Below are 20397 nucleotides of genomic sequence, written 5' to 3'. Positions count from 1 at the left end.
TTTACCTAGAGCTTCCTTTGATGACTCAGTGCTTAATGTAATCGATTCCAGGACTTCAGAAACTAGCAAAGAACACAAAATGATACAATGGATCAAGGAGGGTTATTGCCAGCATCGAATGAATGCATACAAACTAAATATTTAGAAAAGTGTCTTGCACCTATAGATGCTCAATGTTGGCCGTTATGATAATAACAATATTATTAATAATACTAAGGGAAGCTCCAATAACTGAATTAAAGTCACAATTTTCTAAGTGTTGTAGGTCACAATTAACAATCATACCTTGTACCGTTCATGAGCCCCAAAATACCATTTAACTAATTACAGGATGCACAAAGGAGATGAAAAGAAATTATAATCCTATACTAGATCAAAGTAAGATCTTATGTTTTAAAATATATGTCAGGGGTAGCAACCTCATTGCTAAGTTAAAATATTTGTTTTTAATTTTGAAGGGCAATGTTGTATAGGTTGGTTTTGTTATCTTTACTGAAGTGAGCACTTTCGCTTTCCTTGATGGCCACAACTGAACTAGCATTCTTTTCACATAGCAGAGCACAAATTTAACTTATTCTTAAAGAGGAAGTTTGTAATCTTTAGTGAAAAATAAGAAGAATAAAATCAGTTCTTCTGAGTGGTTTACTGACTACTTAATCACATACTTGATTATTCTTTATGTGATACAGAGTAAACACAATAAAATGAAGATAAGTATATTTAGCCATTGAATAGCAATTACTATAAATAAATTACTAAGTTAATACCAATAGGTAGTCATGGAAAGAGCATGTACAATATATGGAGTTGTTAAATGTATTATTTGCTTTTTTATATTTGAAATCAACACTTGGAATATGTCCCTTGAAGCTTACAATGTACCCAGACAGATAAAACAGTCTAATTACCAGGTTGACTTTGTGTCATTTCTAGGCTTGGTGATGTCACTGGTTTCAAAATGAGAGTTTGCAGTTCAGTGGGAGCTGAAAGAAGAGCATCTAAGTTGTCAAAGTAATTTTGGATATTTCACAGATTTTAGATAAAGGTAGCAATGAACTGAAATGCACAGATCTTCAAAATCATAGGGTTATGGAGAGCCCTGTGGAGTATACATTATTTAAAGCAGCAATTGGAAAACTATGGTCCTTCTAATCCAGCCCTTTGCCTGACCTGTGAGCTAGGAATGGATTTTGTGTTTTACAATGATGCCAAAAAAAATTAAGAGTAATATTTTATGACATGTGAAATGATATAAAATCCAAGTAATGCTTTATTGGAACACAACCAAACCCACAAACTAATATGATTCAAGGTATATTTACATATCATTTACATATTGGTTTTGGTTGCCTTCACTTGGGATACTACATTAGAATCAAGTAGTTGTGACAGAGACTGAATGGCCTACAAAGTATAGAAGATTTACAATCTGAAAATTTATGAAAATTTTCAAATTTACATAAAAATTTGAAAATAAAATGGGTTCTTAAACAGTTATATCTGAATCTGAATTCCCACAAGGGCTTTCTAAGAGCTTCCTACCACTGATTTTATGATATTGTCATTACCAAAATGTTTAGTACCATCTAGGAGAGCTTTGTTCTGTGTTCTAGTTTGAACCCCTCCCTTGGGTAACCTCAGTAGGTTTTGAGTTTTTATTTTGTTATTCCTACTCTTCCATCTACTAATGCAAAAAAAAAAAAATTGGTTATTTTAAAGCCCAACTCTTATCAGTCCACATAGAACTTTGACTTAAGTATTTTCTCTCTATATTTTTACCACTCAATTAAACAAATTGCTTTTGTGTAAGCAAATTGCCTTATATCTAAAAAAACAACAGAAACCCCTTGGAAACAAGGTTTCCTCACAATTATACTGTCTTCTTTTCAAGAAGTAAAACATGTTCTTACTTTTGATCTCGACCTCTGTTCCTTACCTCACCTCACTCCACTCAACTGTTAATATGATGCCGGGAACAGAGAAGGCAAGGAAATTTTTGTTAACTAAGTCAAAGGAGTATTGCTAATTTTTAAAAAGATAAATGAAATGGTAGGAGAATAGAACGAGATGCATCTTTGTTGGAGACAATCTTTATGCAAGGCACATGATGATTCTGGCTACCCTAGATCTTCCCTAACCATGAACCTTCTGGTTAACATGCAATTGTAAAGATCCTAATCAATATTTGCGTCTCTTTTCTCTCAGAAGGCATAGAGCTGGGAAGTGAAAGTTAACAAGCCACATTATTGTCAATCCTGGGATCCAGCTGCAATAAGCTGGAAGGACTCAAACTAGAAATCATTGACTTTCTTGGTTTCAACTGTGAAACTTTGGGAAGTTTAAAGTTTGGGAGGAGAATGAATTTCCCCCCCATGTTTTTGAAACTAAAGGAAGAAAATCTTGGGTTGCTATTGTGTTTCTAGGTCTAGAAACCATCAAAAGCATTGTATATAGGCCTATGTTTTCTAAAACATATTAAATTATCTTGAGTTTATTACCTCAGTTCAAAAATTTTTACTTTACTAATCTAATTTGCTTCTTATCAATACTGAGGGTATTTTGAAAACCAAAATAACAAAAATTTATTAATTAAAGGAATAGGAATAGATACTGATATAATTAGATACTCAGAGTTTCCTACTTAGTAAAGATCAAGAACCAATACTAAACTGTGGTGGAAGATAAAGAATAACAAAATTCATCCATGGTAAGGAAAGCCTGTAACTTATATTTACTAGGATTAGCACTTTTAGGAAGCACTTTTTTTTCGCAGGGGGGATAATTTAAGAGGAAGAAATCATCTTTTAAAATAGGAAGGGAATAATGAGACTGTCTCAAAAATCTCATAGAAAGTAAGTTGCTCAGAAAATTTTCATGATCTTTAATTATCATCATTTTGTAGCCCTGGATCAGGTAATGAAATTTTAAAGGGGGTTTCACGGCAGATAGATTTCCTCAGGTGGGGTATGTGCTATGGTGAGTGCTGTGAAGTGTGTAAACCTGGTAATTCACAGACCTATACCCCTGGGGCTAATAATACGTTATATGTTAATTAAAAAATAAAAAATTAAAAACAACAGGTAGCACTTGAATTAAGAATCTTGACTACCCAGAAGGTAAGTATGAAACAGAACAACAGCAGTCTAAGGAAGCAGGAGCAACCCTAGCCATGACAATGATGGAGCAGGTTTTTAATGAGTGAAAAAGCATATAATGCAGTCACAAAAATCATTACCTAACGTTGTTTCTGGAGTCTCAGAGCTATGAATAACAGGTTCAAAGCTTGTAGCAGGAACTAACCAAATACGACAACATAAATATGAGAAAGTTTAAACACACATAGAAAATCTTAATTTTTCTTTCAAAACATTAGTTTCAAATGACAAACTTTTTTTTTAAACTTTTGAATTGACAGGAAGCAGTTTCTTTTTGAGGATTTGATCATACTAGTTAGGAACTATTCCTTCTAGAAGGTAGTCATAAACTTTAAATTCTGCATGAGGTTTTTCTAGGTGTTTGATTTTCTGATTCTAACCAATATGAAAGCTTGCTTTGGAAATGCTGTTTAGGCAATAGATATGCAAATATGCACGAAAGTAACTTGTTGCAGTTTTTGAAAGCTGAAAAAGATACTTATGCTTATATAATCATGAACACAATAAATAGATCATGTTTTTAAATGCAGATATAGCAATAAATAACTATGATTGATTATGCCAATCTTGCTATTAACACATCTTTAAAGAGATCAAAAAGTTCGGTCAAGAATAGTTGCTAACCATAACTCGTTCTTTGACTTTTAGGGAACATGAAGACTATTACTTCCCATCAGAGACATTTCCTTGAGACCCCACTGAGACGGACTGCTAGGGTTCAACCCTCAAACCATGACATAACATATTTACCCTGTTTGGTCTGAGTTGCCTCAGGGCTTGATGTGGTTTTAGGCCTGGGACGTGGACGGCGGGTTCGTTGTGCTGTTTTAGGAGCTGAAGGATAAAACTTCAGATTACTCCAGTGAAGACAGTTTTGGAAATAATACTCAAAATTTTCTAAAATACATTATATTGCCTTGAAGTTCAAGGCATATATATTTCAAGGTTGAAATATTTTCTCTTATTTTATTAACTATTGTTTTAATCACTGAAGATTCTTGAGCGACAACTCTCACACACAGAGTCAAGTCAAGGAGTGAGCAATCTCATAAATGTCTAGCTTTAAAAATCGGTAAGGACTCTAGCCACACTGTAGGTAGTAGGGTTGTAGGTTCATATCAAGAAATAGAACTGTCCCAAAGAATCTATAATAACATATGAGCTGTCATGATTTGTTTGGTCAGGAGAAGATACAGACATTACTGACTTTGAAACTCAGGTTTAAATTTGAACCCAGTTTAGACAAGAGTACGTGATACAAGTTCAAGATTACATGGTTGACAGATATTCTCAGGTCCATGCATAACTTTTAAAAACAATAGAAGACTTCTTTTAAGAGTTTTAAAAGCCCTTAAGAAGAAAAAAAAATAAAGTTGAAGGACAGCAGATGACAAGGCAGTTTTATAAAGCTGGTGACAAAGTGATTATGATTATGATAGAATGGGTTGATGATGAGCAGGAAAAAACTGTTGAAGAATGCAGAATATCATTACCTAATGTAGTTTCTGGAGCCTTTGTTCTAAGAGTGATGGGTTCAAGGGCTGTAGGAGGAACTGGTAAAAAAAATAATAAAATAAACCAAAGAGATTTTAAAAATTCATTTGAAAACTAACTGCAAAAGTCCATTCTTAAGCTTCAGGTCTGACAGAAAAGAAGCACTCTGAAGATTTGACCACACTCTGGCAAAGCACCCATTAATCTCACAAGATAGATACAGCATTGTACTCTGCTAAATATCACTGTGATCATTAAGAAGTTCTCCTAGAAGTTTTGATTATCTGATTATTTTTAATATGTAAAATTTTGCTAAACAAACTTTTTTACACATTTATTTATATTTATACTTTTCTAACTTTACTGGAAAAAGCATGTCAGTCTACTTGTACTTCTGTACAAGTTGAGACAAATGCTTATTATTTAAATAATCATGGATATAATAATGAACTTATTTATTTGAGAGCATGAGGATCAGTACATAAAACAGTGTGATCATCAATGTTTCAAAGTAGTCTTTGACTCAAGAAAAGTTAAGAAACACTGTTAAACCCTATTAGCAAAGAAGAAAGAAGCATCCTACTCTATAATGAAAGCCTATCATCTAAACTTTCAAGACTTAGGCACAATTATAATTTTGATAATTAACTAAAAACATCATTTTTGGAAAAAACAGATCCATCAATATAATCACACAAATCCCAATACAATAAAAAGTAATATGATTAAAGAACATAGCATTTATGCAATCAGTGAAGGATAAGCAGGGCATATAAGGGGTAGATGGAAATTCATGTTTGAAACAAAGCTTAAAGTAGTCAATCCTGTTTCAGCACATACATATGATCACATGAAACAACAATGAACAAATTACATGGCAGTTTGGTGCCTTGAAAATAGAATATTCACAGTTTTCTTAAGTTTAACTTAAACATGGCTTGATGTAGAGTTTAGCATAATTTCAAGATGAAGACTGCAATGGAAGACAGCAGAGGGTGTTAAAATGGTTTTAAGATGCAGCTGGACCTGTGGCTACAGTGGTATGACAATGAGCAGGAAAAGCACTATTTGAAGGACACATATTCTCATTACCTACGATTTCTGGAGCTTTAGTTCTAAGAGGGCCAGGTTCAAGATCTGTAGTAGGAGCTAATGAAAAGCAATGAAATAAACACTTGTAAAAAGTCAGCAAATTAATTCTAACCAGTATAACACTGCTTCAATAAATGTATAGCAATTAAATTTTTTTCTGAAATTAAGTACTTAAAGATTTGGTCACCCTATAACCGAGTAAATATTTTTTTAGGAAATAGTCAGTGATAGCCTACATAATCTGGTAAGCATCTCAAAGTCAATACAATATTATCTTAGGTGTTTAAGTACCTAATTCCAACTATTGCCTTAGGAAACTTGTTTAAACATTTTACCAGATATATACTAATAAAAGTGTTCTGGCAATTGTTGGCTTTTTTTGTGGAAGCTTTAAGGAGATAGGATGTCTAAATAAGATGGATACAGTAAATGGTTTTATGTTTGAAAGGAGGCATAGAGAAGAACAAAGCAAAAGTGAACTATGTTCATCTTGAGAACTCATAAGTAGAAATAGTCTTAGAACTCACATGATGCAAAGGTATTCAGCTAATTGGGATAAGGAACAACCACTCAGTGTGTGGTGCCAACTAGAGCAGCTCTCTGCTCTACACAAAAAAATGCTGTACCCTATATATGTGGAAGAGGTTGCAGGAAAGACCACTAATGCTTCTAGGTTCAGATCCAAACTTCTGAGTCATACCTTCAAGATCTTTCTTCAATTGCTCTTACGGGCCCTTCTAAACTCACTACTATCATTACCACTGACAAGCAGAACTTCCCTTATTCCAGGAGACCTGTGTCCTCTAGCTGGGCTCAATACTTGCTTTCTAAAAAGCAGTTCAATTCTAAGATTTCCCACTTTCTTCCTAACTCCTTATTCCTGTCCTTCACAAACTTCTCTCTCTTTAAATGCATAGATGTTCATAAAATTTGCAAAAAATAATCTTCATTGGCACAGACACATTGCCTTGGTTCAATCTTTGAATGTTTCCTATTGGGGCAGGTTTTGACTTTGAATATACTACAGACTGAGAAGTAAAAAGAAGCCATTTACATCTGTGATATCCTCACAGCTGTTGATGTAGCTCTGAGGGGAAATGAAAGGCACTTAATGCTTCTTGAAATAAAAATGATTGGTTCTATTTAAGACATTTTGTCTTCTAGAGAAGTATGGAATGAAATAAGCAAGAGTAAATAAAATATATACTAAAACAGAAGATCTTTATGCACAAAGCACAAGGAATCCAGTTCCCTCCCAAAGATATCCAGATGTCTCCCAAACAATGTTTTCCTTTATTAAGTCAATGGTGGGATCAGTGTAGATCAACTAGTGCCTTCAACAATACTGGGATCACATGGGCTATCTCTTCTCCCACCAGCATCAATCCCAGACTCCCAAGAGCAGCTAAGACTATTCCTTTAACCAGAAACCCAAAATTACCCAGTGTTTTTTTAGGTGCTTCAGAAGTTGGTGTAGTTTTATGTTTGGGACGTGGACGACGGGTCCGTTTTGTTGTTTTAGGAGCTGAAGAAAGAAAACTTTTGGTTACTACAGAGTCCATTGTTTAGAAGCTAAGCATGACACATGACTCCAGATTTTCTAAACTTACTACATTAGTAAATCTGTCTTTTCAAACTTTCAATTTGAAACTTTCACCCTTAATAGTATATATTCTTTTATAAGGGAAATTTCATTCAGAATGAGTCATAGAGAATTAAGTTATTAACTAAAGAAGTGAAATAGTGTTCATAGTTCTCTTCTATTGAACAAAAGAGGTAAGTCCTGCTGCAGGAAATATTATGGGGCAGCCATGGTCAGATAAAAACTCTGTGATAGTTTACTAAGATAAGGCCATATAATTAACTAAAATGTTTATCAACAGACAGATATTAGAGAATTTTAAAAAAGGTAGGACTTCAGATGCACAAAGAAACTTCCTGACACCATAACAATCAGTAGAGTCAAAAGAACTGTTTTTTAAACCCAGCTTTAATAAAATATGGTTAAAATGCACATGAGATGACAGAACAATTTCAGATGGTTACTTGTACAACAGATGACCTGAGTTAGGTTTATGCATGGCTCTCTTAAAAACAAGGGATAAGTTGTTTTAAGAGTCAGCGTCCTCAAAACTTTTAGGATGAAGAATTTTATGGAGTGACAACAGAGGACAATGTAGTCCTTATGAAGCAAAAGAACATGTAGCTATGATGTTGATGGAGTGAGTCTGAGAATCAGAAGGGAAAGCACTTACTGAGCATGTGTTATTACCTTGTGTTGTTACCCATGTTTCAGTTCTCAACACAACCGGTTCAAGGTCTGCAGTAGGAACTGACCAAAAGTATTAAAAATAAACAAAATGATTGCTTACAATTTTAAAAACCCTGAAAACATTTATTTCAAAATTTATCTTAATCATATACTTTCTAGAACTATGTAGCAACTTCTAAAAACTATTCAACTAAAAAAAGTAGACCTCTAATTTCCTAAAATTTGGCCATACCTAAGTGAGGTAACGATTTCCTTATTCCTCCTTTGATGATCTGATTCTAACTAATAAGTCAAAATGGGATGTGTGTGTATTGCTAACAACTTTGGGAAGAAAGTGGAGCTACAGCATGATGAATTGAGAAGGTTACCCCTTCATTCTAAGCAAAGAAATATGCTTTCATGTGCAACAAAGAGCTTACTGATGTTCACTTGATCAAATCTCAACTACTCCATCAGATCCCTAAGAATCTCCACTGTGAGGGACGCCTGGGTGGCTCAGTTGGTTAAGCAGCTGCCTTCGGCTCAGGTCATGATCCCAGCGTCCTGGGATCGAGTCCCACATCGGGCTCCTTGCTCGGCGGGGAGCCTGCTTCTCCCTCTGCCTCTGCCTGCCACTCTGTCTGCTTGTGCTCACTCTCGCTCCTCTCTCTGACAAATAAATAAAATCTAAAAAAAAAAAAAAAAGAATCTCCACTGTGAGAATCCATTGACCAATCAAGATTCAGAAGGATTTGACTATCACTCTCTAGTCAAGCATACTAGACTAGTACTACAGTTAGACTTTCTCCTTTGGTTGGTCTCACTTATACTCACTCTTTCTGATTTTATTACTACCTCTTTTTTTTTAAAGATTTTATTTATTTGACGGAGGGAGAGGGAGAGAAGGAACACAAACAGGGGGAGTGGGAATGGGAGAAGCAGATTCCTCGCTGAGCAGGGAGCCGGACACGGGGCTCAATCCCAGCACCCTGGGATCATGACCTGAGCCCAAGGCATACACTTAACGACTTAGCCACTCAGCCCATATTCCTACCTTTCTACTTACTCATGTACTACGGTGGTTTCAAGGCTCCACTTAAGTTTCTTAATCTATCTTTTCCAGATCTACATATTTATGTACCTAGTATGTTTTGTTGATAGCAATGAGAAATCAATCTTGATTTTGTCTTTGCATACATGTTGTCTAGTGCCATCTTCTATCTTATTTATGAAGGCCTTTGTTCTCAATTTATTGCATGTTTGAGGATTAAAACATGTCTCCCACACCTAATTTATACCCCCAAATTTGCTAATATTACCCAGGGATACTAAAGATATAATTTTCAATTTGAACTGAATATGCCCAATTTTTCTGAAGTTTTATTTTCAATATATAAATGGAAATTAATTAAATGCACAGTGACAGAGAAGACTTCATTCAGGAAGCATGAAGCATTCAGTTGCTCCACAGATTTCCCCCTACTGTGTTCCTTTTGCCATCTCTGCAGTGGGAACTGTTGTTAACACAAGTTATATCTTTACTTTTATGGGGCTTATTCGTTACTTCCACACACTGGGATTACTCTTGAGCCCCTGCTGGGTTAGGCTACTGCAACTCTAAACCAGGAACACTTGTTTACCTGGTTTGGACTCAGATGCTTCAAGACTTGGTGGGGTTTTTGGTCTGGGATGTGGACGGCGTGTCTGTTGTGATGTTTTGGAGGCTGAAGGAAGAAATTCTAGGGTTATCACACAACTACATTACCTCTGTTCTGGAAGCAATGAGAGGTGAAAATATGGTTCCAGATTTTCTACAACTTAGACATGTGTCCTTCTAGTTTGAGATTTTTGTCATGTATACTCTGTACATAATTCTTGTACCACAGAAGATTCTTTGAAGAAAAAAATTCCTTTTTAATTCAAGAAATAAATATTAGTATTATAATCAAAGTGTCATAGAGCAGGTTGATTGGGCAACAGAAAGGTTAAAAAAAAATGAACCACTGCTAAATTTTAATGTATTATGAAGGATGGTCATATTAAACCCGAGATTTAGAATTCAATTTTCCCATCTTTCCACACTTTCTATGTAACTACTAAAACAAGAACATGTCATTACCTAAGTATAAACAAAACAATATCACACAAATAGAAAAAAGTGTAGAAACAAAATGTGAAATAAATGGATATTCCTGGCCCCATGATAGCTATTACTTGGCTTTATATGTCTAGAGAAGCAGTAGAAACCCACAGTATGTTTGAAAACCATTTTTTTTAACCAACACTGCTTAGATAAAACAAAAAATAATGTGAAAAAATTTCAAATAGGTTACCTGGCAAATAAATGTTCTGAAGTACATTCATGTATGACTGGTTCTCTTTAAAATGGCAGGTAAACTTAAGAGTTTTCATAATTTTAAGAATATAAATGAATGTCCAAGAAGAATGACATATGGTCACATAAAGCAAAATGAAACTCTGGGCTTGACAAAAGCAGAGTAAGTCTTATTGAAAAGATAATATATTATTACCTAATGTTGTTCCTGGGGTCTCCGGTCTAAGAGTGGCAGGTTCAAGAATTGTAGCAGGACCTGCCCCCAAAGTACAGTAAACCAAAGAAATGTTAAAACACATGAAAAGTAAGAACATTCACACCTAAACAAATCTACTTGTGTACCAATCTTTCTACAAAAACAAAGAAAAAAAATTAACCTCTTAAATGAAGGAAAGAGTAGATGATCGTTCTTTGAAGATCTGGCCAAACTATCATCTTGGTCTTAGGTTTAGCCTTTGAACTATCTTGATTGTCTTAAAGAAATCAACATGAAATTCTCCTAGGTTTTAGCTAAGGGATTCTGATAACTCTGCACTAGAAAATATTTTTATTCATTGACCTAACATACACTTAGAAAAGAAATTGTTTTTTTAAAAAATCTGATCTCAATCTGTATTTCTATGGAAGCTGAAAATGTGTACTAACCATATTTAAGTAAACATGGATACAATAAACAGTTTTTTAAGTTTGAAACAGATATAAAAGTTAATCATTGAAGTGGACTATGTTGATCATTCTGAGAACTCATCAATGGAAAGAGTCTGAGAACTCTTTCCAAACCATGGCACATAAGAGAGGAGAATAAAGATGGTCATTCAGTCTGTAACACTCAGTAGAGCATCTGTTTGGCTGAAGACCAGATAAAGCAGAAATCAAAGACCACTGATGTCTCTGTATCAAATCTAAGCTCCTGAATCAGGTCCCCAAATCCTCTTTCAGTAGGCTCTCTGGACTCTTTCAAATGCAGCATCATCAATAAACTTGTTTTGGCCATCTGGAAGTAGGACAGTCTGTTTCAGGCACACTAGACTGTCATTGTGGCTAACCTCCTACCACCTTACATGTATAGCCCTTCTGCCATGGTTCACTCTTCCCTCCATTCACTGAAATCCTGTAGTAAGCCCAAGGTCCATGTCTAATCGACTTTGATCTTTTCCTTTGCAAGGTCAGTATTTAATGTATCATGCATACATGTACCCAACTCTACTGTTATAGAAAGTCTCCCACAGCTGGCATATCACCTACAATTGCCAATATTGGTCCAGAAATATGCAAGGGACTTATAATTTTTTGTTTACTTGAACAGAATATATTGGCTCTGATAAAGATTTATCATTAAAATTTGAATGGAAGTTGATGGCAAGAAATATACTAAATGCATATCAGAGAAGACTCTCAGAGTAAGATATTATAGCACCAAATATATCGCACCCAGCCACATTCTCTGACATCTGGGCAAAGCAGACATTACTGACCATTACTGACTGTCATGACCTCACATTTTGAGCCACTAATAGGTTGGCACTGTTTGGGGTTCTCATGGGGATAGACTACTTGGGTTCACCCTTAAACTAAGGAATCTCACATTTATCAGATTCAGTCTGAGGTACTTGAGGGCTTGGTGGTGTTTTAGGTCTGGGACATGGACTACGGGGTCTTTGTATTGTTTTAGTAGCTGAAGAGAGAAAAGCTTTGTGTTACTCTCAGGGTTAAGGCTCTGGATTCTGAGGAGAGGTTTTTCCAAGAGCTGTCAGATTTTCAAAAGTTACAGGAAATTTTCTGTTATTTAATGTTTTCAATCTTTTTAGGCCAATGTGTCTTCTTTTTATCATTGGTGGTACTTTGAGGCAAATTCATGTGTATGGTTGAGTTGTTCATTCAAGGCATGAAGATTAACACTTGTAATTAAACACTCACAGAATTTCCTCATTGGGGAAAAAAATGAGAAGGAGGGCTGAACTCTGGTGCAAGGGAGGGGCAGTTAGGGTCACACTGAGGAAAAGGCTTATAATTTAAAATTTTGGGTTTAGGTAATTTCCTGTATGTCAAGTTAGTAATAAAACATGTCATTACTTAAAGCACAACAAAGAAACAACATACCATACAAATAGTTTTTTAAAGACTTAGCAACCTAAATGTACAAAGGACCCTAAGAATGGCTATTACCTCTGATCAGCCTAGATAAGAAAAAGATCCCAATTTGTTTTAAACTTGGCTTTAACAGAGAGCACTGTTCAACAAAGCACGAGATAACATGACAATGCAAATGTACCAGTGAAAGCAATGTTTTGAATTAAGCTAAGATCAGCTCTCATAAAAACAATAGGAAACTTGTTTTTAAGAGGCTTCAGGATTTGTCAGATGAAGTGACTAAGTGCAACAGAAGATGATGGTGGCTGCCTCATGAGAGATGAAAAGCCAGGAGATGGAGACTGAATGGAATGTACAATGAGCAACAAAGACATTTGGTGAATGACACAGAATCATTACCTAATGTTGTCCCAGGTGTCTCAGTTCCAAGAGTAACAGGTTCAAGGTCTGTAACAGGAACTGAAGTAATAAAATAAGCAAAAGAGGTTTTTCAAAAAATGTATAAGGAGTTATGAAATTCCCTTCAAGATGTATTTTGCCAGTGTAAAATGGCAAATGTTTCTAGGCATTTTCATCTAGAACTACTACTTTATTTCTAGATGAAGGGGACTGTGTCTCCCCAAATTCCTATGTTGAAGACTTAGCTCCCAAATGTGACTGTGTTTGGGCATAGGGGAGATAGGGGCTTTGAAGAGGCAATTAAGATTAAATGGGGCTCTAAGAGTAAGTCCCTAATCCAGTATGACTGATGACCTTATAAGAATAGAGACACACACAAGGAATGCTCACACACAGAGAAAAGGCCATGTGAGGACACAGCAAAATGAGACCATCTGCAAGCCAAGGAGAAAGGCCTCAGGAGACATTAAAACTGCTGATACCACCATCTTAAATTTCCAGCCTCCAAAGCTGTGAGAAATCAATTTCTATTGTTTAAGCCACCCAGTCTATGCTGTTATGGCAGCCTTAACAAGCTAATACAATGGGAAACCAACTGTTTGGTCCAGACTTGGCTAAACTATAGTTGAGGACTTCTTCATCTCATGAGATAGTCATTATTTGTAGTCTCTGTTTAGCACCACAAGAGGGAAACAGTTCGACTAGTTCATGCTTGATTATTTGAATCTACATAGTAGACTCTTGGACATTTTTAGGCTTTTAATTAAATACATTCTTAATCATCTTGAAAAGCATGTAAAATACTAACTTGCACTTTAGTGGGTGCTGAATAAAGAAGATATCTACTATGTTTATCATATTATGGTTGCAGAAAAAGTTCCTAAAGATCCAAGCAGCCATTACACAAATAACCAAAAATGGCTACGATGACCTTGCTGAGAACTCAGCTTTGGAAAGATCTTGTGACTTGTGTCCAAAGGAAGGTACTCAAGAGGACTGGGCAAGGAGTACCGACTCACAGTCTGTGGCATTCTGTAAAGCACCCATCCACTATCAGTACCAGAAAAACATCATCCAGTGTGGAAAGAAAAGGATTCTGATGCTCATAAGAACAACAGTGGACTCCTGAATGGAACATTCAAGACCTCCTTCAATTTTCTGTGGTATTATCCAAATGTGGAATCACCAACAAGAGCTTTTGATGGACATTTCAAATAAGCAGATCCTCTGCCCCTCTGGTTTCCTCTCTCTATATATATCCTATTTTTTGTTCTTGTCTTCGTTCATTCTCACCTGTCCACTTGTACAAATTCTGATGTGACATCAAGACCTAAACTCCTTCCCTGATCTACCAAGTTCCAAAATGATGCTTTACTTCCTTAAGACCTTATATGATGAGTCTAACATTTAATGTTGAAATCTTCAATTTGAAAATACACCCTGCCTTAGCAACCTCTTCAACCTCAGCCATGGCAACTTCTTCCTAGAAACATTGCCAAAGGCAAGGAAATCAAGGGCAAAAATGAACTATTGGGACTTCATCAAGATCAAAAGCTTCTGCACAGCAAAAGAAACAGTCAACAAAACCAAAAGACAACTGACAGAATGGGAGAAGATATTTGCAAATGACATTATCAGATAAAGGGCTAGTATCCAAAATCTATAAAGAACTTATCAAACTCAACACCCAAAGAACAAATAATCCAATCAAGAAATGGCAGAAGACATGAGTAGACATTTCTCCAAAGCAGACATACAGATGGCCAAGAGACACATGAAAAAGTACTCCACATCACTTGGCATCAGGGAGATACCACCTCACACCAGTCAGAATGGCTAAAATTAACAAGTCAGGAAAGGGCAGATGCTGGCGAGGATGCGGAGAAAGGGGAACCCTCCTACACTGTTGGTGGGAATGCAAGTTGGTGCAACCACTCTGGAAAACAGCATGGAGGTTCCTCAAAATGTTGAAAATAGAACTACCCTATGACCCAGCAATTGCACTATTCGGTATTTACCCTAAAGATACAAACGTAGTGATCCGAAGGGGCACATGCACCCCAATGTTTATAGCAGCAATGTCCACAATAGCCAAACTATGGAAAGAACCTAGATTTCCATCAACAGATGAATGGATAAAGAAGATGTGGTGTGTATATATATATATATATATATATATATATATATATATATATACACAATGGAATACCATGCAGCCATCAAAAACCTGAAATCTTGTCATTTGCGATGACATGGATGGAACTAGAGGATTTTATACTCAGCAAAATAAATTAATCAGAGAAAGACAATTATCATACGATCTCACTGATATGAAGAATTTGGGAAACAAGACAGAGAATCATAGGAGAAGGGAGGGAAAAATGAAATGAGATGAAACCAGAGAGGGAGACAAACCATAAGAGATTCTTAATCTCAGAAAACAAACTGAGGGTTGCTGGAGGGGAGGCGGGTGGGAGGGATGGCTGGCGGGGTGATGGACACTGGGAAAGGTATGCGCTATGGTGAATGCTGTGAATCATGTAAGACTGATGAATGACAGACCTGTACCCCTGAAACAAATAATACATTATGTGTTAATTAAAAAAATAACACGCTGCCTTATTTTTCTTCTGTAGGCTTTTTATGCAGAAAAATGTTCTGTGTTCAACTAGCCTGAAGATGAAATAAAACATGTTTCCTACTACCCTGAGCTAGAGGAAACATTATGTATCTTTCAAAGATGTACTTTTTGCCAGCCCTGAAGGGGAAAGGACTCTTCATGATTCCCTTGCTAGAGGATATGGGTTTACACTTTCAGCCAGTAACAGTCTTGCAGGATCCTGAAACCAAGGACAGAGTTTTCATCTGGGACTGGTTTTAAGTTTGGTTTGTGAATGGAGTGCCCATTGGGATGTTTTTGGAAGTGGAAAAAGATAACCTTCAGTTATTTTAAGGTTTATGGTTCTACAAATTATGAGGTTTAAAAATTTCTTTGTTTTCTATAGCTTGACAGATTTTTCTTGAGTTTCATAAAATATATGTTTCCAGTGTGAAAATTTGCCCCTAATATGCTACTGTATCTTTCTTCTGTTATTGATACTTTGGGGGCAAAATTGACATAAAAACAAAGTTATTATTTCAGAGAGTCAAGATTGGTATTTTTTATATTTTTTTAAGATTTCATTTTTTAAGTAATCTCTACACCCAATGAGAGCTCAAACCTGTTACCCCAAGATCAAGAGTCACACACTGCACTGACTGAGGCAGGCAGGCACCCCTTTATCATATTCTCCTAGGGTCCCCCAACTACATTAAAAAGTTAAGAATCATTTCTAAACTATGGCTGAGAATAAGGGGTAGTCAGAGTCACCCCAAGGATGCGGCTTACTATTTAAACTTAACTATCCTTGACCACATTATCTGTTAAACAATTTATTAAAAACATATTCCTTAAAAGTTAACAAAAAACAGGCAGATAAAAAAGGTCTATGCACAAAGGATATTTTAAGAAACTTCCCAGTCACTGCTTGGTTAGCATAGATCAAGATCAGGTGCTCACTTGAATACATGAAAGTTGCCTTAACAGAGAATTCAGATTAAGCCTAAAATAGAAGGTGCATGAACAAATTTTAAAATAAGTTACAGGGAGGGAAGATATCCCAAACTAGATTCAGGTGTGAATCTCATAAGAACAAGAAGTCATTTGTTTTATGCATGTTCAACTCCAAAGATAAAGAATGTAAGTGAATGGCTAGGAGTGGAATGGGTTTGACAATGAGCAGGGGAAGTTTTTGCTGAAGGTCAGAAAGTGGCATTACCAAATGCAGTCCCTGGAGCCTCTTTCCTAGGAGTGACTGCTTCAAGGACTGTAGCAGGAACTGACCAAAAATGACAAAAAAACAAAAATCAAATGTTAAACATTTATACAATCTCAGAACTGCAAAAATAATTGTACCTAAGTAATAATGCATCTAGAGTACCAAGCAAAAACTACTAATGTTCTGAGCTGAGGGATATGGAGTCTCTCTGCACTTGGGTATCAATTTATTACTTAGTAAGTGTTATCTTTGTAGTAGACAATTGTCCCTGTGAAGTGCCCCAGAAGTGTCTCATTCTTTCATGATCTTAGTATAAGTAACATACCAAAATAGACGATACCAGGCTTGCTGAAAACTCATTTTTGGAAAGAAACAATGAACTTTGCCAATAGGATTAGGCTTTTAGGATTAAGATTAGGTTCTTAAAACAGCAGGATAAGGGACAGGCACTCAGTCTGAGTTATAGCAGGGTAAGCAGGGAAAGCATGACCATATATAGATACTGGTTGAGTCCTGCATGAAATTCAAACTCCTAAGTGCAACATTCAACATATATTTTCAACTGATCCTTTGGGCCCATTTAGCTGCAGCAGCCTCAGTGAAATGTTCTGATCAATACTTAGAAGCCTGACAGCCTCAACTGCTCAGGGAAGCCTCTGCTTCTCCTCACTGGCCCTCTGCATATGTCCTTCTTGTTTGTACTTCTCTGTCCTCCTCCTCCCCTGCCAACCACATCTATGGTGATTACAACATTCAGTCCTTCCTAACTACTGGCCCACCCTGATTATTGTTTCTTTAAACCAAGGGTTGACAGAAAATGGCCCATAGACCAAGTCTCACCCACAGCTTATTTTCATATAGCCCACACAAGCTAAGAACAATTTTTTTCCATTTTTTAAGTGGTTTGTAAAATAAAAAAAGAAAAATATGCAAAATATGCTCACAAGGCCCCAAATATTGACTAACTAGCCCTTTATAGAAAATGTTTGCCAATTCCTGCCCTAGAACTTCAATACCTAGTGTTGACTTCGCTTTGAAGTTAGCAAGAAATAACCTCTACATCAGAAACCAATAATACATTATATGTTAATTGAATTCAAATTTTAAAAAGTGGAAAAAAATGGGGAAAAAATGAAGTACTAACTATAGTGCCTGGCAAATAACAACAAAAACAATTTCTTATTTACCCAAACATAATTTGTTCTGTAGCTATTTCATTCCATCACATACTTTCAACATTTAAAGGATGAATAAAACTGAATGAGAAATCAAACATTTAGAGAGAAGATTCTAATTCACAAGCATAAGAAATATCTCTCATACTACCACCTAAAGCTCCCCAACCATGTTCTCGCTGGCTACTCTAGAGTAGACGCGGCTGTTAACTCTAAATTCTTCCTTCACTTTCTCTGGACCCTACGGGATGGGCTTCACCAGGATCTGCCCAATTTACCCAGTTCAGTCTGAAGGGCTTCAGGACTCCCTGTGGTTTCAGGTTTGGGAGGTGGATGATGAGTTTGCTGAGACACTTTGGGAGCTGAAGGAAGAAAACCTCAGGTTAACAGAGTGTTCTTAGTGTTAGACGCTGTGGATAGAAGTATACTTGTTCTCAATTCTGAAGTTTCAGAAAATTTTTCCTTTGAGGTTAAAATACGTGCTTCCATTTCAATAACTGCTTTTTATGTCATTTACACTACTCTGAAAGACAAAAGTCACACAGAAACAGGAGTTTATATACCAAGGATATTCTCACAAGGATCTCTAAATAAAAAAAAGCTCCAAACCTTTACTGAGTTATGGTGGTGGTAGAGAAAGTATGGGGTGAATTTAAACTAATGATGGCACTTATAATTTAAATTTCTTAGCATTGAGCACGTTTTCTATTTCACCCCTTACTGAAAGAAGACCATATCATTACCTAAAATGGCAAAACAAAAAACAAAATCATGCACAAAATAAAATGTAAGAATTTAGATCTCCACAAGAATTATGTCACATTGTAAGAGATGTGACAATATTTAACTTAGATCAAGGATAGATACCCTTACCCCAAACCCCATATATTTGAAACTCAGAAACAAAAAATGTGATTAATAGGTTACATGGAGGTGAGATGCTATAAATTCAAATGCATTACATTGCAGACACATATGCTAGACTTAGTTCATACTTGGCGCTTTTAAAAATAAATGAGTGATTTTAATGCTCTTCAATATATTAAGAAGCAACTGAATAACAATAGAGGATGACACACGAGTCTTGTGAAGCAGAAGCAGCTGTGGTTATGAAGGTGATGAAATGGGTTTCAAATGAGCATGAAAAGCAGATACTGATGGACAAAATGTTTCATTACCTAGTGTGGTCACCGGGGCCTCGGTTCTAAGTATAACTGGTTCAAAGATTGTGGTAGGAACTGACCAAATCAATGAGAGAAACAAAGAGATTTTTGTGAGTGCATGAAATGTCAGAAAATTCATTTTACCAGTAAAATAATGCTTTGAGGCCTTCTAAGGGGGAAAGAGCATGGAGAAAGATGGCTTACACTATGTTTAATACCAAGAGACAGAACTACGGGAGTGGGAGGAAAGAGGGGTGGGGAGTAGGGGGTCACTCTAGGGTCTGTTTACCACACATACTACAGATAGCCAAAAGGAAGCTAATACTACATTTGCTGAGAGACTAAGTCCTTAGTGAAAAGAATGGCATTTGATATAAAAAGGTAAGGAAGGTTTGTGATGCTGTATTAGACTAGGTGTCCTCAGAATTTAGGTTCCCAATTGGGGTAGACTGCTTGAATTCCTTAAACTGGAAACCACATATTTACCCAGTTTGGGTGGAGGTACTTCTGGATGGGGTGTGGTTTTAGCTTTGGGGCGTGGACGACGAGGTCTCTTTGTTGTTGTAGCTGAAGGAAGAAAATTTAGGGTTAATATACTGTTGATGGTTCCATAAACTCTGAAAAAGATGATATAGCTAAGCTTTCTAAAATTTTTCAGCCTGAGTGGAGAAAGCTTTGTTACTTTGGTTTGATATTTCCTTCTTTGGTATATTAATAGGTTTCCTTTTAAAATTGAGAGTTTGTCAAAGATTAAAAGTTACAATACAATTATGTTTAAGAAATGAAGATGAGGAACCATCATTTCTTTGAAAGTTGTCCCTAAGCCAAAACTGGTTACAAATTGCTCCTAAAATATGATGATGAGAGAGAAGTTCAAAGCACGCTAGAGTATTCACTTCTAATTATAATTTAGAATGACTAGGCTTGGGCAAATTTTCCACCTGGTAACTCACTAGATTAAGCATACAAAATGTGCTGAAACACCCATGAAGTGAAAAGTTAGGGAGAACTTCAAATACAGAAAGTAAGATGCTTAAAGAAAATTCATGGTATCATAATTGATACTGCATTGGTGGCCTCAGGAAGGGATATATGGAGAACCATATTCGGACCTTAGCTCTAACCAACAGCATTGTTTAAACAGACTGAGACTGACATGATGCAGTCTCAAGCTGGGATGTGGGCAGATAGTGGCCTTTATTGAGTCCATACACATTTCTGTTAGAAATAAATTTATATTGTAAGCTGAATATTGTAATGGGATGATGATAAATTATGACAAGATCATCGGTATCGCACCACAGAGAACTTTGACAGTGAATAAGAAAAAGCGCTTGCTAAAGGACATAAAGGATCATTACTTAAATATGTCCTGGGAGTAATAGGTTCAGAGTCTGTAGCAAGCAATGATCAAAAGTAATTGA

General features: G+C 36.1%; 1 protein-coding gene across 43 annotated transcripts in view; it reads right to left on the bottom strand.

Moving 5' to 3' along the window:
• The window catches only part of LOC123940940 (ABI family member 3 binding protein), a 257004-nt gene that overhangs the window by 88075 nt on the left and 148532 nt on the right, over positions 1-20397 (bottom strand). For 26 of the 43 annotated variants that reach the window (XM_046003947.1, XM_046003948.1, XM_046003962.1 and 23 more), the window contains 15 exons: positions 19460-19540; positions 18989-19048; positions 18089-18172; positions 16636-16695; positions 12818-12877; positions 10524-10583; positions 9633-9716; positions 8014-8073; positions 7183-7266; positions 5742-5798; positions 4649-4708; positions 3906-3989; positions 3236-3295; positions 909-983; positions 6-62 (listed from right to left, as the gene is read on the bottom strand). The exons of 1 other annotated variant lie outside the window; for it this stretch is intronic. In XM_046003947.1, coding sequence (XP_045859903.1) covers positions 6-62; positions 909-983; positions 3236-3295; positions 3906-3989; positions 4649-4708; positions 5742-5798; positions 7183-7266; positions 8014-8073; positions 9633-9716; positions 10524-10583; positions 12818-12877; positions 16636-16695; positions 18089-18172; positions 18989-19048; positions 19460-19540 — 1026 coding nt within the window. The remainder of the gene's footprint in view (positions 1-5; positions 63-908; positions 984-3235; positions 3296-3905; positions 3990-4648; positions 4709-5741; positions 5799-7182; positions 7267-8013; positions 8074-9632; positions 9717-10523; positions 10584-12817; positions 12878-16635; positions 16696-18088; positions 18173-18988; positions 19049-19459; positions 19541-20397) is intronic. 16 more of the 43 variants (XM_046003973.1, XM_046003978.1, XM_046003979.1 and 13 more) reach the window with 13 other exon arrangements.

Source organism: Meles meles, chromosome 4 (genome assembly GCF_922984935.1).
Source record: "Meles meles chromosome 4, mMelMel3.1 paternal haplotype, whole genome shotgun sequence".
NCBI classification, from domain to species: domain Eukaryota; kingdom Metazoa; phylum Chordata; class Mammalia; order Carnivora; family Mustelidae; genus Meles; species Meles meles.
This window is presented reverse-complemented; position numbering and strand designations above follow the sequence as displayed.